The 27,127-nt window shown below is 37.7% G+C and overlaps 1 protein-coding gene across 1 annotated transcript; it reads left to right on the top strand.

Annotated features, from left to right (window-relative positions):
- The first annotated feature begins 196 nt into the window (after positions 1–196).
- LOC136854197 (uncharacterized) lies at positions 197–20,566 on the top strand. The gene is given in 13 exon segments (XM_067130503.1): positions 197–517; positions 3,628–3,798; positions 4,104–4,198; positions 5,643–5,767; positions 6,409–6,508; positions 8,484–8,616; positions 10,499–10,737; positions 12,068–12,270; positions 12,448–12,649; positions 16,583–16,710; positions 16,985–17,170; positions 20,284–20,369; positions 20,372–20,566. Coding segments are annotated over 13 exon segments (1,917 nt in total). The 5' UTR covers positions 197–351; the 3' UTR covers positions 20,455–20,566.
- The last annotated feature ends 6,561 nt before the right edge of the window (positions 20,567–27,127 follow it).

Below are 27,127 nucleotides of genomic sequence, written 5' to 3'. Positions count from 1 at the left end.
TTTTCAATTGGCTGTTATAATGAAAGTAACACCAATTTTCCACTAATTTCACTGGCTTGGTCACTCATTAGTCCTAAAATATACTACGTATCTATAGCGTCGGTGACTTCTCCAACAACATATTTATTCGATCTTTGAAACTTATTACTTAAAAAAATGTTATCTGCTTACGAGGGAGCTGCTGCCTCAGTCTCACCACTGACAACCCGACAATCGTTTGTCGAGACCATTAAGTGCCCAGCACCGACTGTCATCCGTACCCATATACGATTTCAAAGTTCCTCAGGTTTTGTCTTCTTCTTTCTCGTAGCCAAGTGACAGTAAAGACACCGGCGAAGAGACACCTCAACAATGGCGGTGTCCTTAAGGTTACGACCGTACGTGAAGACTCTGTTTCCCGGCCGTGTATTATATAATGCCCTGTCTCCACACAGGACCTTTTCCTCTGGCGAAACCCAAGAAAGAACTGTGAGAATTGGATGCGCCAGTGGGTTTTGGGGCGACACTCCTACTGCAGGTATATAGCAGCCCTTAAGTTGTTCAATTTCAGCACTTTACTCAATTTAAAAAATGTTTTTATAGTCAATGGAGGCAATTCATTGACGTGTTTGCTTATGCTAAGGGCACATCAGGCTGCCAGTGTTGATCTTAGGGTAGGCTATCTTGTTTGACTTACGTAAGGAGCGTTGCCTACCGTTGGTCACTTGATATGTGCCATAGGTTATCGGGAGGCCGGTTGGGCTACCCTAAGCTGGCTTTGATGGGCCATAAGGATGGCTGTTCAGTCTTAAACCAAGATTAAGCTCACTTTATCACTACCTCAGAGCGGAAGCTTAGTCCATGTTTCTGGTGATCAGGGTTAAATGGGAAGGAGGGTGGGGGATTGAGGGTTCAGGTCCCCGATCAGAGTACAGTGCCCTAAGTCAGGTTAGGAAGGTAAGGTCTGGTGGATAATGTTCGTTTTCCATCCAGACATCCCTACTCTATTTTTGTATTATATCTTTCGAATCTTCATAAGAAAATTAACCAAAATATTCTTTATACATAGTTCCTGCAAAGTAATTCTTACAGTAAAAAATAAAATACATGTAAATGATTGAGGATTTTTTCTAAGTTTCAATTTTGTGAAATGCACTTTGGTACATTTGACCCCCCATGGGCTAGTACTAAACACAGCAAAATACATTTGACCCCCAATGGCTAGTACTAGACATGGAAAAATACATTTGACCTCCCAGGGGCTAGTGCTAAACATGTCAAAACAGTGTAGATGAATCACTGTTTATTACTAGTTCCTCATGTGGAATCGGAGTTCAGACCGGAAACGAACTTTTACCAGTCTGAGTTAGGTCAGAACACGACATTTTAAGAAGGGTTAGGTTTTTCATTGTATGCGGAACCTGTCCATGTTCTCAACTGGCTCCCGTTGGTAAGCGTACCTTGATTAAGGTATGACATTATGACAAATAAATTCCTTTCAACATGAAATAGCCAAGTGCTAATGGTTGAACAATGGGCTGGTGGTTGGAGTGTATCCTTACCCTTTGGGATTTTATTATAAAGGCATCTTCAGCTGCTAGCTTGATGTCAAATACTTGTATAAATTCTCAAAGTCATAGTGATCTGAACAGTGTCTCTCAGGACTGAGGTAGCATGCGCCATCTAACTCTTTTGGTAAAAAGACTGTTTAGTTGCACTGGTTATTTTCTGTGACTTGCCAACCAAAAATCTGCAAAAATCACATTTCAACAGGGAGACAACATAGCCTAACCTCCCTTAACCTAACCTCACCTAGAGTGTTGTGCCCCGAACTGACTGAGGGGCTTCACCCCCGGGACCTGCCATCCTTCCTTATTTAACGTAGATCCACACAAGCCTACCTTTTCCCTTAACATAACCTGACCCAGGATGTCTTGCCCTTCCCTGTTTTTACAAATGTCATATTAACGGATCTTACCTTAACCTGCGCCCTAAACTGATAACGTGCAGACTATTGGGTGGTGAGGTTGCCATTGACTTTGATGGGTGATATTGGAGGTGGGTATGGGGTAGCTACTTTAGTTTAAATGCACAGGCCCTTACTAAGCTAACCACCAGCCTGTGTGCAGACACAATAGGTTAAAAACTCTTTATCACCTCAAAATACACAGAATGAACATATTTTTTAGTACATTTGCCCTAATTGCACTTTTCCAGTTTACTAAGAAAAATTAGGGTTTAAGTTCTTGAGTACATGCTAGCTCCTCATACTATATTCTTGAACATAATACTGAAAAATGACAGTGGATGTTGAAAGTGGAACATCAGTGAAAGGAGAGTCAGTGGGTGGGTGACAAACACCCAGGTTCACAGCCAGACAGGGCATGGGGTCTTAGTTTAGTATGGGTTTAAATGTATTGATGTGTGTACTATTAATTGTCCCATTTTTATACTTCATCTCTTATTTTTAATTCCTTCTTATTATTAGTGCAATACCCTAAGATTTTTTAACATGCTTCTCTTGTTTTTGGAGCAGTTATCTCACATATTGTTGCTATTCCCTCATATGTTTTTCCCATAAAAAAACATCTTCCCACTTTGGTCTCCTGTAATTGTTAGACACAGGATAAGGGAGATGCAGAATTGAGTGATTTTCCATAACATTAATACTGAATGATGCATAGAACACCGGTTATGCCATCAGAAAAATAAAAGTGTGTGTGTTTTGGGCAAGAAATTATCATAATTTTGTTTTACTTTGTTTTGAAGTGCATGGCAAACTATTGGCAGTCACTAAGTGAAATTTTCACTCATTTGCACAGACAGTTGAAACCTTGGATTTGTGGGTAAGAAAAATAAAAAAAAAGGTGAATAGCCCACAAAAAATGATGGCGATGGACAAAAAAAAAAATAATTTTCTCTAAAAATGCAGCAGTTTCAGCTCCTGACATAACCTACCCTAATATAACTCTACATACAGTGCAGGATCTTACCAGACCAGGTTGTGGGCAAAGCTTCTTCCGCTCTGGAAACCATTCCCCCAGTTTATTTTGAACTTATTGCTTACCTTAAATTTTGTATATGGTCCTGTTGTTGCACCACCTTTCATTCCTTCTGTTTGGAAGTCTCTTGAGGTTTGGTTAATTCCTGCAAGGTTGATTTTTTGCTACAGTTGTCCATACAGAGAATTTTGTGTGCAGTGGCTGTGTGGATGACCATTTAAGTTTTTGATGGAATCATTGTCAGGCAGACCTCTCATTTTGTTTATGCTGTACCTTGCCCTTAGTCCTTCCAGTGAATGAGACCTAATACTGTACCAGCTTTTTAAATACTAGTAAATATATATATCAAGTACTGTATGTATATATCCTTGACAATCAAATTGAATCTCTCTCAGAAGTAGAATGATGTATGTATTGTTCCAGATAACTATTATTTTGGAAAACGAGTACCAATTTTCTCTCAAAACTAGTGTACATGATATAAATGAAAAATTATAGGTGAGTGAGTTGAGCCTACTGAAATTGATGTTTGATTAGGTTTGAAAAGAAGTTTGTTTGGTGTAGTAGATGGAAAACCTCATATTCCATTCCTGTTCATGTTCAAGGGAATTTGACAGTTAGTCTATTCATTGCTTTTTCTCCACAGCACCTCAGCTTATTCACAATGGGAAACTCGACTTTCTTATGTTTGATTACTTATCGGAAATCACCATGTCACTCCTTACTGCTGCTCGTGCGAAAAAACCAGAGTTTGGCTATGCACCTGATTTTGTTCTGTTTGCAATTGGACCCTATTTGAATGACATCAAAAGAAAGGGTAAGTTTTCTTAATGACATGCCATTATTTTGTATATTTAGTTTTTATCTTTTAAATATGTAAAAATTTTATAGATCTTTGTTTCATTGAAAGCAAGTTTTAAATATACTTTGTTTGGGCCATCTTGTAGTCTATAAGCCCGAATACAGTAGTTCCACACTTAGTTGATGGTTTCATAATAAGTATTTGATGTTATAACTCTTGTTCCTGCCTTGATATTGCAGTTACTTGCAGAAGAATGAGTGTAAGGTAAATTTTTAATACTTTACACTATCTGTGCTGATTGTGGCATATTTCGTTATCAGGTATCAGGGTCTTGAGTAATGCTGGTGGAATTAATCCTGAAGGATGTGCAGAAGCTTTAAAAGTGGCTGCAAAAAAGGCAGGAGTCGAATTGAAGGTTGGTATGTATGTTTTTAGAACTTGATTTTTAAGAGTGCTGTACTACATATTTATTGTATTTTATCCAAATTTTAGTACACCTGCATGCATTTTAGGGTTTTTTAAGCTACCAAAATGAGCAGTTCTAAGTGTTTTTAGAGGGGTTTTAAGTATTATTGATTTTAACTATTTCATTGTATTATAGTACACCTGCATATATGTTCAGTATGGCCACATAAAAAGAAGGGTTGGGGAATAGTTATGAGGAATCAGGATGCTTCCAGAGTATGGTCTCCAGTCGAGAAGAATCTATGCATAAACTGCAAGGAGTTGCTGGCTATCCAGAAGGGGCTGGAAAAGCTGGAAAGGGCAGCGACCAACAAAGTAATTTCTGTCTTCTCGGACAACTCAACGTGTCTGTCGTATCTAAGAAGACAAGGGGGCACAAAGTCAAAAACATTAGCCATTACCATGGATTTACTCCTCTGGGCGAAGGAGAAGAACATTGTCCTAATGCCCCAGTTGGTACCTGGGTGATTGAATGTTCTGGCAGACATGATAAGTTGTCCAGGACAGGTACACTTCCACGAATGGACGTTAAACCCGACTGTGTCCGAGACAATTTAGAAAGAGTTCGGCCAACCTCCCTTCGATCTCTTTGCAACGAAGAAGAATCATCGTCTCCAGTTGTACATCTCACCAGTTCCAGACACTCAAGCCTGGGCAGTGGACACTATGGCTTTAGACTGGGAAAACCTATTCACATATATATGCTTTCCCTCCATTTCCGCTGTTGAAGTAAGTACTCAAGAAATTGGAAGAATCCTGGAACACCACCATGATTCTAATTGCGCCTTGGTGGCCGGGGAGGCCTTGATTGACAGGACCTTCTAGAAATGTTGATAGAAGTTCCCAGACAGTTACCTTTTAGGACAAATCTACTTCGACAAACAGGGACAGGAGGCTACACGGAAATATCAACATGTTTTGTCTAACTACTTGGAAACTGTTGACAAGCTCCTCAGAGTTAGAGGTTTTTCAAAGTCACCTATGGACTGTATGCTCTCTGCAAGGAGAAAGTCCACTAATATATCAGAAACAGTGGGAACTACATAGACCATGGTGCAAGTCCAGGGGCATTTCTTGTCTTTGCACTAGCATTGATTATGCCAGTTGGCACCCATACTATTCCCCTATACAGTATTTGTGTTACACTGTGAATTCCTGGGAGATTCTATGCCTGGTGGCTGCTGCTCTTGTTTCAGAATTGTGGAAGTATCAAGTAAAAAAATTTCTCTTAATCTTGAATATATATTTAGTTTTAATTGCTTTACACCTGGAAGTTGACTTGCCTTGTCCTGAAGTGATATTACTTTATTTTTTATGTTTGCATTGTATTAAGTAGACAAGTATTTTTTCATAAATTTATTTCACAGATTGATTTTTCTTTGATTTTGTGATAGGTTGCAGTGGTAACTGGAGATGATTTGATGCCTGTCAAAGGAAACTTGATAGCTGCAGGTATTCCAGACATGAAAACAGGGCTGCCTCTTCCCAAGTCTGTGCATAGCATGAATGCTTATTTAGGGTAAGTAAGTGGGTAACCTAACAGAATATGGTTATTTGCACCAGGATGATGGGTCTCTTATTGTGCTTTTATGCAGTCTCAGAACTTGTGTTATTTGGTGTGCTGTGGGATGCTTTTCATATTTACTAATTTTTTCCATTCATCTTGATGTATAATAAAATAAAACCATATCCTATGCTTGACAGTCAATTGCTAATGAGCCTTGGTATTCATTATTTTTGTGTTTTTTAACTGAATCTGCACTGAATCATGGCAGTGGAAAGTCGTTTATATTTCTTAGAAGCGTTCCTGAATAACTAAAGGTAAAGCTTAGACTAAATGGCTGTCATGTAAAGAAATGTGAGGAAAAGTGTAGTAAAGTTGTATTAAGGCATTGAAAGTTATCTTGTAATTTTTTTCTTTTATTTTGTCAGATAAATGTTACTTGCCATTGATGATGAGACACTTTACAAAACTGGTGTCAGCAGAGCAGCTGTAAAATTTTGATTTAGGATAATTTATTACTTAAGTCTCCTTGTTTTTGTGTAAAGAATAATAAATAATTGTAATGTAGTTATGTGATGTACCTAATACTTGATATTGTAAACAGATTCTTTAAATGGAAAGTCCTTTTGTTTTTAGTAATAATTTCTTTACTGCAGAGCTGGTCCAATAGCAAGAGCTCTTGACTGTGGAGCAGACATTGTAATTACTGGAAGGTGTGCAGATAGTTCTTTGGCCCTTGGTCCTCTTATGCATTCTGTAAGTACTGGATTTTGTGTTATCATCCTTTCTGGAAGATTGAACAAACAAGTCTGCTGATATCTGATATACTTTCCTTACAATAGTATAAAACTTTCCCTTGTACTATACAGAAATTCATTAAGGAAAGATCATTTTCCTTAATCATTATACTGCTATTTTTCACTGTTAAATGTACAGCAGTTGTATATGGAGAAAGGTAGCTGGCCCAAAAGTGTAGGAAAAGTAGAGAAAATGACCCCCAAGCAGGCACTAACTCGTATAAGTAAGAATCCCCAACTATGTATATGAGCAAAGTTGGCCGAAGAAAACCATTGTGTAAGTGGTTGAAAGCTCCCATTTTTAATGTTTTTGTATTTTGAAAAATACAGCTTTGTTCATATACATAATTGTGGATTTTTACTTACTATTGCTGGTCATGGTGATGCACATAGATAACTCGCATAATGCTTTGTTGGGGTGGGGGTGGGATGGTGTGTGGATTGATTCTGGAGGTAAAGATTAATATTTGAAATCTTTCCTGCTATGGAGAAAGCTGGAGAGCCCTCATATATGTGAAAAAGGCCTTGATCTTTCCTGCTATGGAGAAAGCTGGAGAGCCCTCATATATGTGAAAAGGCCTTGACCATTAAAAGTTCACAAAGATGAAAGAGACAGGTGGTTTTGAGCAGAGGCTTTTCAATCAAGTTAGGGGGCAATGGCCTTATCTAGTCCTGACCCAATGACAGAAGGAAAAGGAAGGGGCAAGATGGAGCTTAAACCCAAAGTAAGTAGCGTACCTGCTTCATAAACTATTTAAGATTGAGTCGAGGAAGAATTTTTTGTGCACAGTGGGATATTGATCAAAATAATACCTGTAAAAAATAAATTTGTCAATAATCCTACTGAAAAGGCTATAATGTGACTTAAGAGCTTGTATCAGTCTTGCTAAAGATTGATGAAAATGATCTCCCTATACTTTAGTATTCACCAGCACAAGTCCTCTCAAAAGGCAGGTCAAGCACAATAAAGGGAAATGAATTATATGGCTCCAGTGTTTAGGAAAATCTAATTGACATAATCATGTGTCACCAGCTGAAAGTGATGCACAATAATCTGTCAAAAAAGACTGCAAAACTGGAAAAAAAGGAACCCAAAGATTTGTTCTTCTAACACTAGGCAGGCAGCTGCTCCAAACAGAGTGTAGTTTTCTAGCATCAGATTTAATACCACTCAGTTGCTAGAAGTTTATCTTGACTACAACTAAAATGTGGAATAGCTTGCCTAGTGCGGTTGTGGAGTCTTCTGATCTCCAAATATTCAAGCAAGGAGCAAACTCATTCCTGCACTCTTCTGATGTCTCGAAAATTTCAGGTGTATCTGTTTTATTTTCTGTTCCTACACATTAATTTATCACCTTTTCCTATACCTTGTCTCTTTTGCTAGGCTGATTTCCCTTTGGGGCCCTCCTGGGTTCATGGTCTATTGATTCTGCCCATAAGGGTTTTCAGCAGAGGGTTTAAAGAAAGAAAGAGAAAACTGCTGGCTGAGTGAGAAGGATCTGATTTTTGTCAGTACGGTATTGGTCACCCTAATGCTGGGACATCATCAGGATCACCAAATGTGGCTCAAGGTGTCAGTCATGATTTCTAGTTGGCAGTTTAAGCTGTTGCTTTAGATCTTGGCCATATGTTTGTTGGGTATTTCATCTCCAGTGAATACCTAGATCTAAATGTTTCCCCTCAGAACTTTCTTAACCAAAACTTGTATTGTAGGGGGACTGGGCATGAGATGGCATTTGTATCTTGATTGGTACAAGTTGGTGCTGTTGGGCCCTTTTGCATGGAGAAAAGGCAGTATAGGTATATGATTAATAGAGTTGTAGTGAGGAGCTAGTAAATTTTCAAAGAAATGTTCTTGTACAGTTAAAGTTGCTTTAACTGGTTATGATTTCAAACCAGTGATTGCTTTTAAAAGAAACATTTCTTACCCACAGTTCAACTGGCTTCCAGAAGACTATGACCTACTTGCTGCAGGCAGTTTAGCAGGCCATTTGATTGAATGTGGGGCCCAAGCAACTGGAGGCGTTTTTACTGATTGGGAGAAAGTTCCTGACTGGCATAATATTGGTGAGTTCAGCTTTTGCAACTGTGCATTCTCCTGTGGGAATGTTCTAATGTAAATGTAACAAAAATAAGCCCTCCTTGGTTTGACAAACCGTTAAGCTATTCTTACATCATTACATTTTTTATAAATCAAGCACAATATTAGTGCTTTTGAGTAGAAAGTCAACTCCTTCCCTCATCTCCCTCCTGATGATCTGTGGAATTTTTAGTTTCATTGCTTTGTTGATCTGTGGGTATTGGTTTCTTCATACCAAGAGTAATACTGTATTTAGTTTGTCCTTGTGTGTGTTTGCATTTTTGTTTGTTTGTACAAATTGACATGCAGCATCTTTGAATCAGTCTTCTGGTCCTGTCTGGTATGCATACATTGATATGTAGAGTGGATATTATTATTATTATTATTATTCAGAAGATGAACCCTATTCATATGGAACAAGCCCACAGGGGCCATTGACTTGAAATTTGAGCTTCCAAAGAATATGATGTTCATTAGAAAGAAGTAACAGAATGTAAAGAGAAATACAAAAAGAAGAGATCAGTTATAAGAAAAACAGATAAATTAACAAAGATATTTTGTGGCAGTCAGTCATTTAGTGACTTGACTTGATTACCTGTTTGAAGCTTTTAAGCTGGTACGTATATGTATTTGTATATTCTCCTCACTGATATTTCCATCTGTTTTATTAAAAGTATAGTTTAGATGTAGAATATGAAAAATAGAGGAGCTACAGAAACTGGGATAAAATTGCAGGAAAGAGGCTAAGTAATTTCCAAAGTCACCAAGAGGTTTCAAACGTGGAAGCCATCCTCAGAATTAGTTCAAACATCCATTTAGCCCCAAAACAAAAGCAGGTGCTACTAAATGGAGATCAAGAAGACACTCAAGTATGAGAAGAGAAATCAGTGGTTGATCCCAGTGCTGTATCACAGTATAAACAGAGGTTACACTAAGATGAAAATATATTCCACAAGGTGTTTTTGCCTGGAGAGACAAAATTTGCAATGTTAATTTTTTACATAGCTAGAGAAATCTTGTAAGTATGCATAAATACCTTAGCCGTGGAAAGAGGTGGAGGTCATTTATGTAAGAGGACACCAAGGGTGATTACTAGAGAAGCCATGTTGAAATGAAAATTTAAATTGTGGATTGGAACCTGAAATCTTGTTAAAAGTGATCAACGGACACATCTCAATGTATTAAGCACCGTAGCTGTGCAGAAACTAGAAAATGCTTTATAGAGACATTACAAATACTGCAGCTAGAAGTGCTTTGTAGAAGGGAGTAATGCCTAGACATATGATATCTTTACTCCAAATATTGATGATTGCTATAGGTGCATCAATATACCATACTCAGAGAAGAACCAAACAGCAGTAAATAAAGGTTGTCAATATTTATTCCTCATAGTTTACCATTTCCAAAGACAACAGTTAGAACTATAAGCATTGGCTTTTATGTTACAGGATATCAAAGCCTAAAAAATTCAGATACTACTCTTTCTCATTTTGTGTGATTTTTCTTTCTCCCACTATGGTAGGTGAATTGTCAATTGAAATTTGATTTTTTTTTTTATTGTAGTAGCTTTATCATAGTTTTATTATGAAGAAAACTGCCATATTACTGTATAATGTGATGTTCACCTTTTCTCAGACTGAAGTGAAGTTTCTTCTAATATTTTTCAGTCTCACTGGTCAAGTTCAGGTTTTTAATGACTTCACAAGTAGTCTTGTGTGTAAAAATACTTGAAACTGTACAGTATTTAACTTTTATTATAAGGGGAAGCCACTATAGAGTTTTCATGAAATTGCAATCAGAATAATTCGTAGATGGATTTTATGTCACTGATATTTAAGTGTTAATAATCTGTAATTACACTTTTTACAGGTTTTCCCATTGCTGAAGTGTCTGCTAATGGAAGCTTTATCATCACAAAACCTCCCAAGACAGGTGGCATAGTTACTAAAGGAACTATAGCAGAGCAGATGTTGTATGAAATAGGTGATCCACGTGCTTATATTCTTCCCGATGTTGTGTGCGATTTCTCAGAAGTGAAATTGGAGGAAGATCAAGGCTGTGTTCGAGTTGAAGGGGCAAAAGGAAAACCACCAACAGACTCCTACAAGGTAGTAATCTATTTATGCTAGCAATATTTGTACTGGTAACTTAACTACACTGCTTTTAATGTAATTTACGAAGGCAATGGGAGCTTGAGATAATGGTAATTGTTTAATAAGCACACAGTGGATGACATCAAAGTGTTAATAGGATAATTCACAAATTAAGTGTAGATACCATCATGTACAGTAGAGCAAATTTCACAGAAACAGTAGGAATAAAGGAATTTTAAAGGACTGCCTGTCAGTTAGGGCAAAGCAAAAATCTAGGGAATACGAAGGTAGAAATATCGCACACTTCACCCACAATGTTGGTGTCTTGGTACTCCTTAAAGGTTTATTGTAAGTTTCTAGGTATTTGTTTTTGGGATGAAGTTACTAGTCACATATCCATATGCCATGAATAATTTGCAAATGGAAACTAAAAGGTGTCCGAAAATCATATAGTATATTCAGACACCTCTTAAGTCTCATTTCCAAATAACTTTCATTGATTTCTTGACTCACTGAGTCTGAGAACACTGGAGTTTGTCTTGGCATTTTTCATTCATTAACTTAAGCACATATGGCTAGCTCTAAGGGTTTTTTGGAGATAATAAATTCACATTTTTTACAGAATGCCAAGTTTGGTTTTTTTTGTAAGGGTTTTCCAGAAGAAATTTTTGGCTGAGATCATGTGTTCAAGATTAGTAGTAGAGATTTTCAAATTGAATAACAAAAATGGTATTACTTTACTCCATGCTTTGAAAGGTATCCCACTGAAATGAATCACTAATAAAAGCTACATATTTCAGTACAGTATTTGAATAATTAACTACATATCATATGCATATTTTATCACAACTATATAAAAAAATTTAATAACATAATATTACAATGTAATATTACAACAGTAATGAAAATAACAAAGAATCGAAGTACAAATATAAAAGGGAGAAAACTTGTCAGTTGTACGATTAGCAGGATGCTTATCTCAATAACGGGCTCACAGCAAAAGGGTTAAACTTTTTCTTGAACTTCAGGTTGGTATAACAGTTTAGTGTTCAGTATGATGTGAAACATTACCATTAATAGTACCCATTTTTCAGTATTAAAAAATTGTTACTAGCATATGCTGTACTTTAAGCTCAACTTTGCTTCACATTTGCATGAATGCACAACATGAAGATTGTGTTTGTATCTTAATTATTGAATGTCTTGTAGCCTCTTCATATTACTTTTCCTGATAACTGTTGTTTGTAAAAGCGACATGCAGGTTATACTCTTTATTCATGATTGTTAATTTTGTTTTTTAATAGAAATGCATACAGTATTAAAAATAAATGTATTTGCATTCAAGGTCAGTGCCACATATCTTGATGGCTATAAAGTGACTGCAGTTTGTTGCATTGGTGGTCCAAGGTCTAGAGATAAAGGGATGAAAACTGCAGAAGCAATTTTACAGAGATGTAGAAATATATTTAAAATGCTGAAAATGAAAGATTTCACAAGGACTCATGTTCAAATTCTAGGAGCTGAGGACACTTATGGAAATCTAAGAAGGTAATTTGTCTGACTTCTCCTTTTTTGGTATTTTCATGTACCTTTTCTAAGATTTATTCATTTTAACTATGGTATATTTATTATTTTAATGACTTATTCACACAGATAATTTTATCTTAGCCTTTTTTTGCAACTTTTTATTCATATAAGCTTAAGGATGATTAATTATAAAAACAGGTCAGGAGATGGACCCCGAGAAGGAGTTATATGGATGTCTGTACACCACTCAGACAAGAAGGCCTTGGAATTATTTTCAAGAGAAATAGCAGCTGCAGGAACAGGCATGGCTCCTGGACTCACAGCAATTGTTGGTGGAAGACCCAAAGTGTCCCCATTGCTGCGGCTTCACTCCTTTTTGATAAAGAAGGAAGAGTGTCAGGTAAGGTTTACTTTGGAAAACCATCCCTGTTTTGCAAGTACTCAAATATTCTTGGAAATGAAACCAAGTTTTTTCTTTCCTTTATCTTTGTTTTCATGTAACAACTTTTTAGCAGCCATTTACCTGTCATCAGTTGAAAGTCAGCAATAGTTACGTCACTCAGTTAGTTATGGTATTATTAACAGTAAACAAAGGCACATGATCAAACATTTCTGGCTGTGTACTGCCTAGTAGGAAATGTAGTTCTCAGCAGATCAGTTGTTCAGATTCCCATAATTTGAAAAAAATTTGACTAAAGCTATATGATGTAAAAAATTAAACCTGATTTTATTGTTATAAAATGATTCAACAAGAAGTTGAATTAGACTAAATAAAAATGTAAATTTCTTTTATCCCAAAGAATTCTGTCAAACTGTTAAATCAGCCATAGTTTGGAAATACTTCATTAGACTAGCAGAGGTTCAGCCCTGTGAGTAAATGGGCGAGAATTGATAATTACGTAAAGGTGACTGCTAACAAGCCCATAATAGTTTTGTCACTTTAATAGCAGGAATTATTTAAACAACATTATCAGCCAGTTATTTATTTCAGCAAACACCAAATTAAATGGGTAGTGCAAGATCAGCCCTCAAACGTACCAACATAAGGGAAATACACTCCCATTAGTATTGTGTTCACAACATAAAATACATTCCTATCAGTGTCTGAAAAGTATAAGAAAATATAATGTTTGTGAAAAATTCATTTCACCAATAAAAATAATTAATGATGTAAAAAATACATTTTGTTGGTAAAAATAACATTACATATGTACATTTCATTGATAAAAATAACTTACAGAAGTACATTTCACTGATAAAAATATATACTGTCAATTTAAACAAAAGCTTAACTTTGGCTTTACACTATAATTTGAAAAGCAAATCATTGCCAAGGTTAAAATTTCCAGAGATCGTGTGATGGAATACCTGAAAAGAGAAAAATCAGAATTAGTACATTTCGTATGAATAATGTATATACATAATTAAAATATAAAGATACATAATTGGAATACAAATAAGCATCAATTGCATGCTGAAGTGTTTAGATAAAATTATGATTCAAGAAGTTGATAGGGTTACATTTATTTCATAATTATTATGTTTGATGCTCACTGCAATCAGTTCAAACAGAAGTACAGTCACATTTGCTGTATGTGTTGGAAAAGTACAGTACAGTAATGACATTGTGTGACCATGCAACTTCAGTTGAGAACAAGGAAGTAGTTTGCATTCACACGAAAGCTTTGGTATGATGCTGCTGTTACAATAAACAAGAAATTACTGTATTATGCATAATAACAAATCCTCTTCCAAAGGTTGGTAGGACTAGATTAGTACATAGTAAGTTAGTTGATACAGTACCAAGAATATCTTAAACAACCTTGGTAATTTCATCTGGCCATTTGAATTGTTAGCTTTTAAGAGTATATGGTAGTGTAATACTAGTATATGGTATTGTGTCATTAACAGTGATGAACGTTAGAGAAATACTGGCTTATTGACACTTACTGATAAGTAATGTGTGTTTTCATGCATTCCACTGAGACTGTTCACTATAAAATGTATACAGTAGTGGGGAAAATGGTGGTTTCTGTAAGGAAAATTTGTCTTTTATAAGCTAGTTATAAGGACTGTGTTGCTGTAAGACTATGACAAGTAGTCTTTTGAATTTATCTGATTTTAATTGTAAGATATCAGCCTCCTTTGTCTAAGCTAGGGAAGATAGTTATCATTTGTTCAAACTAGGAATGATTGCCTCAAAATGGTTTTTCTTTGTTACCTTTGAATAATATTATTATTAAATTGTTAAAAAGAATGGCAGTATCAGTGGAACTGATTTTATATAAGGTCTTGTCAATTCTCCTTCTTTTCTTTTCTTCAGGGCTGATATTTGCTAAGAGCTGGCCAATGTACATACAATAGTCTGAATAAGGAAGGTAATTGTTCTGAATAAAGTGACTTTTATTTCGTTTCATGTAAGCAGAAGTTAAATATGGTGTGTGATAGCCATATTGTTTCAGACCTTAGTATCTAAGACTCCGTTGTTTTTCCTGAGTGGTAGAGTTTTCTTCGTGGTTTTTAAGGGCATAGCGGTTATCCAGCATTTCCGACCGTATCGTCAGTTCATTCTCAAGGAAGGGTGGGTTTGTTCTGGTTGGAATGGGGTCATCAGTCAGTATTTATAGGGTCCCAGGTATTCAGTGGATGGGCACTTTATTGGCTGCCCGGGGGTTTAGTGCCCTGAGTGAAGCTGTCTTCTAGACATTGACGGTTGCATTCATCTCCATGGGCGGATGTTGCAGTGTGGGTGGGTAGTATTGGGAGGATCATTCACAGCAGATGGAGGCATCACCTGGAGTGCCGACACGCAGTGTTCTATGCTCCATTGTCGGGAGGAAGGAAGCTCCTGCGTGGTGTTGAGGCTAGGCTTTTCCTTTCCAATGTGTAGGGCCTCCAGGAGACAAAAATGGCGATGGTTTGCTGCCTTATCAGTAATTCTGATATCAGGGATTACTGTATATCCTTCTGTGTTATTTTAATGTTATGGTTGTTCTTGGCATAATTATGGATGGCGCTGTCCTGGATGTGGCAGGAGATCATCTTGGAGAATTTCATTGTGGTTATACTGATGTAAGCACCAAGGCATTTTTGGACTGGACATTTGTTCTGGTAGACCATGTTGGTGCTCCTCAGGGGGTCCTGCACTGAGGGGCTGGGTTATTTACTACAAGAGCAAAAAGACCAGTGGCCTGATTATGAATAACCAAGCCCCCTTGGTGCGTGACCCCCTGAAGAGTACCAACGTGGTCTACTAGTACAAATGCCCTGTCCGAGAATGCCTCTGTGCTTAAATCAGTATGACCACAATGAAATTCTCCAAGAGATCTCCTGCCATGCTAAGAAAGGCACCATCCATAATCATGCCAAGAACAACCATAACATTTAAATAACACGGAAGGATATAATTCTTAACATCGGAATTACTGATAGGGCAGCAGACCATATCTGCCTTTGTCTCCTGGAGGCCCTACACATTGGAAAGGAAAAGCCTAGCCTCAACACCATGCCGGAGACTTACCTCCTCCCGATGGTGGTGCGTAGAACACCGCCTGCCAGCACTCCTGAGCCGAACAAATGGACCAATCAGGCGATGCCTCCAACTGCTGTGAGTGACCTTCCCAATACTACCCACCCACACTCCAACGTCCGCACACGGAGATGGGTGCAACCATCAACATCTAGAAGACGGCTTCACTCAGGACACTCAGGCCAGTCAATCAAAATTCAGCGCCCATCCCACCGAATACCTGGGACCCTATAAATACTGACTGATGACCCCATTCCAACCAAAACAAGCCCACCCACCACTGAGAATGAACTGCCAAAATGGTTGGAAATGTTGGATATCCGCTACGCTCTTAGAAACCACAAAGAAAACTCTACCACTTGAGAAATACGATGGAGTCTTAGATACTAAGGATTGAAACCCTACGGCTATCACATGCTATATTTAACTTCTGCTTATTTGAAAAGAATAAAAGTCACTTTATTCAGAACAATTACCTTCCTTATCCAGTCTATGTACATCGGGCAGCTCTTAGCAAATATCAGCCCTGAAGAAAAGAAAATGAGAATTGAAAAGACCTTACATAAAATCAGTTCCACTGATGCTGCCATTCTTTTTAACAAAACATGCTTTAAAGAGGGTCTTCTCCCTTCTAATACAATAATAATAGTAGTAATAATAATAATAATAATCAATAAATATCGTGAAATATTATAATCACATTATTATGAAAGATGTACAAAGTTTTGGCATCTTTAAATATGCTGTTTCATATTGGATCTGTAATTTTTTCCTATTTAAATACTCATCTCTTTTTCTTGATAGGTAAATGTAAATATTGATGGTAAAATGGAAGAGTGGACTGATAAATTGAAAGGAGTATCAACAGAACATTATTCATATGATGACCAACCTGTCTCAGAAGTAACTGGGATTGCAAGTGGCTCTAAAAGGTGTGTATTAAGTTCTTTATGGTAGTGAATGTTAATACTTATTATAGCATAGTTTTATTTCAAAAGTGGTACACATTGTTTAAATGTAAAAAAAAGTTTTCCTCTTGATAAAGCCTTAAATTATTATATAGAATGGAAAAAGTAGCCACTGAAGCAGTTCATAATGTTGTGTCCAGAGATACAAACTGAGATATTAAAATATTTTTACAGTGGGATACAAATATATAATTGAGGATTTAGTAATTTCAAGGATTAATCCCTTTGGCATTTACAGTTACACAGTCGGAGACTTAGCCTTCACAAGGAGTGGTGACAAGGCTGACTCTTGTAATGTTGGTGTGGTTGCAAGACATCCAGCATACTACCCTTATTTGAAAAGAGCATTATCAACCCTAGTTGTAACTGATTATTTCCAGCATGTATTTCCTCCTGAAGTTTCTCCACTTGAATGTGTGAAGAGGTAGTATCTTATGTGTTTCCCATTTAGTATATTGAAGTTGAAGTTTACCACTTTACTGAGAGATTTTATTGCAACATTGTTAGTGCAGTGAGAAATAAAAGATTAAATAGTAACACTCAACTTACAGGACTTCTGTACTTCATTTACATTATTATTATGAGTATTTTTTTGCTATGCTGACATATTAGATGTGTTATCTTTTTCAGTAAATCTCAGTTGATAAAGCTAAGTGTTAAGTATAAAGCACAAGTTAGTTTAGATTAGGAATCATGTAGAATTGCTGTTAGCTGTGAGAAATCTAGAAAAGTGCAGGCTAAATTGTAGGGTCTTTGTTAAATTACTAGAAAATTGAAGTGCAGATTAAAATCTAGGGTCCTTGTTACTTAAAAGAATGGTGCTACTAGTAATATTTTGTTTCTGTTCAGCTGATAAATTCAAAATGTATAATAATTACTGCAGGTTTCTAAACTGCCTTGGAATCATTGTCTGACGCTTATCAAAACTGTTTGAGATAAAGGTCCATTATGTTCCAAACCTTTACAGAGATAATAACACAACACTTTTCATATATGGAGTAACTGCCTGTGCATGTTATGGACTGGCTTTGTACTATCTAAACAAGGGTGGTACCCTGGAGATGGTTGAGAAAGGATACCCATTCTCACCCAAACAATGGTATCCATTGTTCTTTCACCCATGATACTGAGCAGACGTCTCGTGTCCCGTGATACAGAGCAAACAGCTTATGTTCTGTGTTTTACCATATGCTGGTAGTTCCATTGTGTTATTTGTGCTTCTGTACATTCTCAATGCATGCATAAGCTACTGGTGCAGTTTTATGCCTGAAAGTGCAAGTGTGTTTGTTTTGTGCTTATTGGTTCTTTGTCTCAAGGAGAGCAAATTGTGAAGGTCATGGTTGACCTAGTAGCTATTTTATGTCGCCTTTAGTGGTAGATCTACACAGTGTGTATTTCTTGTAGGGAAAAAGTGTTCTCACATTTCCCCCTGCCCTGAATGGCTGTCTCCACAATTGGAGCATTATGGGGAGAGGAGGAAGAAGCCTAAAACTTTGTGTAGCAAAGATCCCATGCCAAAATGACTATACTTTCACCTCACAAGTATGAGGTAAAACATCTAGAATCCCTACAGCAATTGAGGATGGTCTGGCCTTCATTAATCATTCTGGGCTTGCCTTCCTGTCAACATTTATAGTCTTTAGCCGAGTAGAGGGGCGAGCATCAGCAGTCTCCCCCTCCCCATCATGTCTACCTCCCAGGAGGTACCACCAGTGGCTGAGCATTTGGAGGTCCTTACCTTCCAGGCACTGTAGACATTCCTGCTTGTATCTCTGTCCTCTAGGAAAGCACCCCATGAGGGAGAGCTACTCACCCAGTAGCTCTTAGCACCCCTTGATGAGTCAACTGGTTTGCTGTTCTTGCTCTTACAACTGCTCCTGGTTCTTGGGTAAGCTTCTGTAGACCATTCAACCTCTCCTCATTCAGGCTAGTCTCACTCTAATACAGGGGCACTTTGAACCATTCCCTCTCTTATGAGAGGTTCTCCCCTTGTGCCCACTCGGGGACAATCGTCCCGCAGTGGGACAGCCCTCCTCACTCCCACTGGTCTCCCCCTCCAGTCTTACATCAAAACCTCTGACTGGAAACTGGTGGAGGTTCCAGTCAGAGGCATCCACCATCTAAGCTCCCTCCATCTGGGGCTTAAGAACAGCAAGGAATTACTCTCCAACATGACATGGTGGGGCAACAGGCTTTGGAGAGCTCTGCCCGTTTAGAAACTCTACCCACAGACCTTGAGCAATTGTTCCAAGAAGTCATTTGCTCATCTGTCAGGTTAATGATCTGATGGAAGGTAGCCTCTGCTGCAGCTTGACCAGTGGTCTCTCTTTTAGTGTGTGTAGTGGGTTCAGCCCTGGAAGCGAGATCATCAGTAAGGCTACCTTAGCCAGAGCTTTCCCATGGCGTTTTGGCAGAAGTGAACTCGCTGACCTGTGAATCAACCAGTTCCCTTGTAGCCAGCAGATTGGGAAAGCTAACCCCCCCCCTGCCTTTGTTATCCATACAGAAAAAGTACTATGACTTACAGGACATGGATGACTTACCAATATGCCATTTGAGAATTTATGGCAATAAGGCCTTGTCTTCAATTCCTCTGAGTTAAACCATTAATAAAATGTTTCAGTGTCAGTGCTCCGTGTCAAACCTTGGCTGGATATGTAGCAGGGCACCACAACTACTGTCATGGTGAAGGAACAGTCTGAAGTCTTGGGCTAGTTTGAAGAAGCTGATGGTGTAGGGCAGGAAAGCCTCACCTGCCTCACCCACCAGATTATCCATCTTTGGGCAAACAATATCCTCCTACGTAGGAACACTTTCTCTCCCTAAATTCAGGCAGGTATCTCATGAAAGCTAGTTCTCCTTCAGAAATTGCTCAATCCTGGACTCTCACTTTCATTCTCCAAGGAAGGTAGAAGCTGCACTGGCTATGAAGATTCATTGATTAAGCTACTAAGACTGGCATCACAACATGGCTATGAAGAGAGAAGATTCCCACGACACCATCATCTCTTGAGCAGCCACCTTCAAGACCAGCCAAGGGAGTAAGCTGTTAACTTCCAAAACTCCAGCTCAGGCCAAGGCTACCATGCCGTCCAAATTAATTTTTATTTTTCCTAGTATACAAAGCTTAGCTTTTTATATTGGAAGTAACTCTCCCTGTCCATCCTATGTTATTTCCCTTCAGTTTTTTCATTCTGGATATAGGCTGCAAGAACAATGGGTAGCATCAGTTGGGTGAGAATGGGCATCCTCTCCCCGACCTCTGCCTGGGTACCATCTCTGTTTGGTCAGTATACAGCTGGTCCAGTGCATGAGCAGGAAGATGCTGTACATATGTATATCTAGGAAAACTACAAATTACTTTAAAAATTTAGCATTTTCTTTGGCAGGATCTAAGATATTTACACAGTTGTAATTTTGCTATGCTGTTGCTCTGCAAGTGTTTGCTTATAGAATGGGAATGTTATGGAAGTCTTTTGACTTAAATGTTAGCAAACTTATATTGTGACTACAATCTAACTCGCTCATTCTTTGCAGGTACGAAGTGGACGGTATTCATGGCCTTAATTTCGTATTAGAAAACTCTTTAGGGGGCGGTGGAGTAGCTTCTCTACGTTCAGATCCACAGGCAAAGCTTATGGTCAGATGCTGCTTGACTTTACTATTGAAAATATGCCTGACATTAATTCATTAACACAATCAAGCTGAAACCTTTAGTGAGGCTGGAATTACCGTTTCTGTTGCGGGTATTGTGTGAGTATAAACGAATGTTCAGCCAGAGTCCAAATGAAGTTTAACAAATATTTCAGATAACAGACAATTAATGGGTGCTAAGTAACTTTATATCCTAGGTACTTTTACAAATTATGTAAAAGTAAAAGTGTAACAATGTGGCACTACCTACAACAGGACAGTGTTGGGAATGCTGAGGGTCCTTTGCAGCATTTCTTCAAGTTTTCTACCTTTACGTTGTATCCATTTTCAAGAAAATGTTTGCTGTCCAAATTTACAACTGTCCAAACAAATGCTATAGGTCAGCCCTGTGAGCCTAGAATGGAACACATCATTAGTCCAGTCTTACTTATATGTTTTATGAAATGGGGTTTATGCAATCAAAATAAATTTAAAAACTGAAAATCTATAAAACTATTGTTATTGCTAGGGATATCTCCTGAATTAAATCCATGCTTTGGGAAATGTGTTCACTACATATGATTATAACTACTGTATTATAATATAGTGTTACTATTTGTACTTTAGTGCAGCTGGTTTTCCTATTTTCAATAAAAAAAAATTGTGAACCTACTGTTAACTGGAAGGATATTTTGTAATGAATAAAAATTTCTTTGAAAATATTTGCAGAAAAGCTGCAGGACACATCTGCTGAATTACATGGCAGGCCAACTAAATTGTCTCAATAAGTACTGTAAATGCGATACATATATTTTTTTTTATAAATGCCTTTACAGGAAGTACAAATTTCAATGCAAACTTTTCTGTAGAATTATTTCTAGGAAATACTGTACTTTAATATTCTGGTAGTGCAATTTGTTAATATTTTAGATAAAATTTTTTGAAACTTTATTTTTGTTTCATATACCAATACAAAACCTGGCATTATGTCAGATGGTGTATCAAATAGCTGTAAGTTCATCTTTTGTTTCATATATCCATACAAAAAGTATACACTGTGCCAAGCTTTTTGTCACCTGGCATTATGTCAGATAGTGTATCAAATAGTTGTAAGTTCATCTTATCATGATTTGATTCCTGATAGTGTTCTTGAAAGTCAATATCAACTCCATAGAAAAAGTTTGTGCTTGCAAACACTAGTTCAACACTAGTTCAATTGTCATACATGTATAACATAACATTTTAAAATCGGTACCATAGTCCACCTAAAACTATACAACTTGTGATTACTGGAAACCATCACCAATTTGTCATTGGCCCCAGTAATGCATAAGCAAGCAGACTTACAGAATGCATTTATATAGTTATTCCTGTCAAACTTTTTGCTAATAAAATGATCAAGTCATCACGTGATCCTTGAATCAAAAGGTTTGAGATTTAACGTGATCCTGGAAAGTGAGAATCAACAGGAGGTTTGAGATGCAAGTCATCACGTAATCCTGGTTTTCTTTCCAAAATAAACTGGAATATATAAATCTTCATTTATTATTTGGTTACCTACTGTTAAAGCTAGCTTATATCTCTGCACTGATAGGCAAGTTGGCATTCAAACAAAAGATCGAATGAATGCCTGGATGACTGTCTAGTACACCTGTTCTCCACCTGGTGTTTCGCATGTTTTAGCTCTTGTCAGATTTCTCCTTGACAGCTCAGTTGTGGGAGTTGTGGGGAGGTTGGGTGGAGTCTACTTTAACAGTAGGTAGAAGTATCCAAATAATTTTATTATGAAAATTCATATTTGAGATGAATCTTACCTACTGCTAAAGTTGGCAGATTCCCACACTGAGAAGAGGATGGTGGGTAGTGCAGCTAAACAAAATCCACTCAGCCAATCAAGCTAAAGGTTTCTTGTATGAAACCCAAAACATTCTTACCTGATCTGGAATCCTTCCTGGATCTTACCACCAACAGAAGTTGGATTACAATCAGGGAGCAAGGCTCTCGTATGTGTGCAGCGAAGAGTAGCCTAGCAGAGAAAACCGCTTCAATTCAGCCAGTATGAAACAAGTGGCGTGAGGAAACCCCTGTGCCTGGGTTCAAAAGTCCTACAAAATGACAGTCACTAAAAATGAATACATTTATGATATAAAGGTACACTCCTATACAATATATGTACCTTCATGCTCCCCAATGTTGTATGTAAGTGTAACGACACTAGCCAGAATTCTTTGTTTCGTGTTTCACAACAAAGGAAAAAACAAAACCTGGACGTAGGTTTAAGAATAAAATGGCCAACTCTTGGTTACTGAGTCCTTCCTACAGAACCTGGTGACAATGATGATCCTGGATTACTCACAAGTTTAATGAACATTAGCTGTAAGTCATAATCTCTTTAGCCAAGATTGTTCTGACAAAATCCCCAATGAGACCATATTTCCTAACAAAGAAAGCCCTTACCACTTAAGAAGCTTCCATCAGGCCTAAAATTCTTCAAGCAGCAAGTGCCTACAGGTATTTGTCTACTAACAGACAAGCCTGCAAATTTCAAGCATCATCCCTACACCACTAGAAAAGAATGAGGAGGAGTTAGGGAAGTTGACTGAAAATCATACAGCACAGAGACTGAGCCAGATACAGCAACAGATCCTTGGCCTTTGGAATACTGTTGACAGAGTTGGCCACTGAACCAGTGACTCAAAGGAACCTGCAAGACTGCTGATGCACTGGTATGAGAAAAATGTCTCCTGCACATCCACCAAAACATCTGACTGTTGGAAAAACCAAAAGGCATGGGGACACACGTAAAGTTGAATAACAATGGCCACCAATCTCCAGTTGCTTATGGAGCTAGGAAAAAGTCAGAGAAAATCCCAGTGAATTACTGCCTGGTCCATTTCATTCTCTCTAATTTACAACCTCCTAGTAAAGAATGAGAGACTTCTGCTGAAGAAGACAAAGGGAACAGCTATAGGAGACTAAACCAGTGCTGGGTAACCTAAAAGGAATCATAACTCTTCTTCAAGGAGGGTAACCTAAAAGGAAAGACTCTTCTTCCTGCCTCCAAGCATGCCAGGAGATTCTGCTGGCCATCTACCAGAACCTCCAAGAAGGGCTGAACTTATGCAAAAGGTATAAAACAAGAGCACTCTACCAATATATCCTCCCTTATCGCCTTAACCTGTGCAGCATGAGCCTTTACTACAGATAGGAGCATAGTTGTTCTCACTTCTTCCAAACCGAGTTAGTATAAGCATGAAAACATTAGCCTGCAGTATCACAAACGAGTTAAAAACTAACACTCCTCCTCACTAAACTCCCACTGTGTCCAAAAACCCTTAGAGCTGGCTTCACAAACTCCCTAAGCTGGTACCATAAACACAATAAGCTGGAGCCTCAACCTAAGCTGATGCAGAGAAGAGGCAATATACTGAGCAAAAGTTCGATAAAAGTTAAAAACTTCAACAATATACAGTAGTACTGAGCAAAAGTTCAATAAAAGATAAAAATTTCAACAATTGAATTGAGAGACTGTTTCAGCAAGTCCATAGCCATGTAATTACTTGGTAAGTTACTTATATAAAATTCACTTTTTACTGAAGTCAAATAACTATGTAGAAGAAAGGCAACTATGTTTAAGCTCTTCACTTACCCTGCCAATGAAGATCATGGTCCTGTGATTATCCAAATACTGTACAGTAATGAGTGTTGTAGAGATTATGAAGGCAATTTCTACAGTAGATTAAAAGGCTCCTTGCAGGTCTTGCTTTCCAGGTCTAAAAAAAATATAAAAAAGTCAATAAATCCAAGAGTACTCAAGAGGCTCTCATAACTAAGGGTATGGAATAATGATGGACTGTCATAAATTAGATCTAGTCATAAGATTAAAATAAATTATGAGCAAATTATCTCAATCCAAAAAATGCAAATGGAGAGATGATGTCTGCCTGAAAAAACTGTAGCACCCCTTTGCTACATACCAAACAACGAAAATGGCGTTATTTTATTCCACAACTTGAGAGGTATCACACTAAAATGAATCCCCAATAAAAGCTCATAATTCAGTATTTGATTAAGTACCTACACTACATGTTATTACATATTTTATCACTCTACTTTAAAAGTCACTCTACTATAATAAAACATTATAACAACATAATAATACAATGTAATATTTTAACAGTAATGAAAATAAGAATCAAAATACAAATATAAAAGGGAGAAAATAAGTCATTTACATGATTAGTACACTGGTCGCATCACTAGTGGCAATAACAGGCTAGCAGCAATCTCACTTTGGGCAAAAAAATATAATTTTTCCATTTTAATGTGTGCTTTGAACATTCTGACATTCATTTCATTAACAACTGATTACTTTTAGAGATAGTGGGTGCACTAATTTACATTTTGGGAGCAACGATGGGAAAGAAGGGTTTTTGGTGGGGGAAAACACAAAACGGGCTAAACACAATGATTTAATGTCATTCGTGGTTTCCATTCATTTAGGTTCATTGAATGTTTTCAAACTAATATCATGCACTAGGCTAAGGACTTAGCCCCTAGGTTAGATTATGAGGATCTTTCCTAAACAGTGATCCCAACAAAGTTCAAGGGTCGTTATTTAAGATGAATAATTCTTGCGGTCATTATCTTTATGATATTTACAGTCTTTTATTTTTTTACAGTAATCCCCAATGGCCTTGTACTAAACACACCACAAAGGTGGATGCATACCAGATTAAAACCCTTAGGGGTCACTATCTAGGAAAGATCTGATTATGTTAAGTGCATTTGTTGGGTTGTAACTTTATTGTTATTCATTTGCATTGTCCTAGGTTAAGTTGTGTGGGGTCCAAGCTAGGTAAGGACCTGGCATCCTAGGCGTAGTTAGGTGGGGTGTGTCCAAGGGGGACAGGTAAGGACTCAGCCCTCTATGATAAATTAGGTGGGTGATTCGTTCTAGGTAAGGATCCAAACCCAAGGTAAGTTTAGGTAGGGGTCTACAGGTAGGTAAGACCTGGCATTCTTGGCATTTGCCACAGGCTTAAGACTCTGGCATTTAGGGGAAAGGGGGTTGATCCCAAGCTGACTAAGAACTCGGGCCCTAGGTTAAGTTAGATTAACCAATCCTTGTATTTTACTCATTAATGCTTTCCCTCACCCAAAAACCTGCTTTCCACTGTAGTCCCCCTGAATTATAATATATAACTTAAAGGTGGGGTCCATCTTTATAGGTACTTATTTACTGACAAAACAAATGGCAGCGGACACAGCATAGGGAGATGGGGTTAAGTGTGAGAAACCCAACATGAAAATGGGCCAAACTCAACCTTTTCTAGAACTCTGTAACATGACCTAACCAGACCTTACCTTCCTAGCCTGACCATGACGCCATGCCCTGACCTGGCCTGGGGGGTGCCTTGTCTCCCTCCCATTCCCTCCAAGTAACCTAACCTTTAATAGAGCACCATGCCTTGACCTAACCAGAAAATACCTTTCTAACTTGACTTAAGAGTGCTGAGCCTTCCTGGACCCCCTAAAGTAACACTGCATATCTGATATACGTCGGCAGGTCTTGTTAGCTTATTCTGGAAGGAAAAACTACTAACACTTAATCTTGCCTCCCTACTTTGCATATTATCCAACAAATTTGACTTTCAAGCACACCTGAAAGCATATGAAAATACTTTAAAAGTCTAAAATGCGCCTAATGGTTTCAAGTAAAAGTTTACCATTCATTTTAAAGGCAGTTACGGTAGTTACTCCTATGACTGCACTATGCAAAAGTATTTTTCACGTATTTAAATCACGATTATCTACAAGTACACAAATAGTAATTTATGTATGGACAATGGTCTTGCAAACTTTACAGTAACCTTCGCCGTGCAAGTTGGTCTAACACTAAAAGGTAAATATGTCTCATTTAATTTGACTCAAGGAAAACATGTTTGACAACTGCAAACCAAACATATAAGTTTAGCAAAAACAGATACATCACTACCAACACACCTTAAACCTCCTGTTGAAAATTTTGCTTTCATGCATGGTACACATGAATAATAAATAACTATAATTGCAACGAAAAAATAACTAAGGAGAAGAGTTCGCAGAACTTTCGTTACCATGGCCCACCATGAAAATGACAACAAAAATGATTGACCAAATTTGCCAAGGATGATGGAAAGCGCCGCCGTGTAGGGAAAGGACTTTATTTAACTGCAGCTGCTCCATTTGTCCACTTTCTAGACTTAGACAATAGACATCGATATCAAACGGAATTTTTTATTAAAACATTTGTCCAAGGTGCACTAACAAGCAAAATTCTGGTTCTAAATCTTCCCTAAACCCTATGCTCTCAATTTGAGTCGGAACTGGTATGACGGTATCACCAGTTCATGTGTGGTATTATACTGTGGGCATAAAACTTCTGAATGTCCCAAAAAATTGTTTATCTGTCTAAATTTAAAATATAATTCACAGGATTAAAGGTCTTTTCATTTCTTTCCTTCTTCAAGGTGGAAAAGGACTTCCCGCAGATACAAAGAGAGAGAGAGAGAGAGAGAGAGAGAGAGAGAGAGAGAGAGAGAGAGAGAGAGAGAGAGAGAGAGCAAAAACTTAGAAATTATGAGTCGAGACTTATAAAACACAGTTCGCGAAGGCGGAAGAAAGTGACCAGCAAGAGAAATCGGAGATCTCGCAAGAGATTCCTTTGAAACTTTTGCTTGCAAAATCGCACGCATGCGTGTGCGCG

The sequence above is a fragment of the Macrobrachium rosenbergii genome, chromosome 28 (assembly GCF_040412425.1).
Source record: "Macrobrachium rosenbergii isolate ZJJX-2024 chromosome 28, ASM4041242v1, whole genome shotgun sequence".
NCBI classification, from domain to species: Eukaryota; Metazoa; Arthropoda; class Malacostraca; order Decapoda; family Palaemonidae; genus Macrobrachium; species Macrobrachium rosenbergii.
The sequence above is the reverse complement of the archived record's forward strand: the minus strand, read 5'-3'. Positions and strand labels throughout refer to the sequence as shown.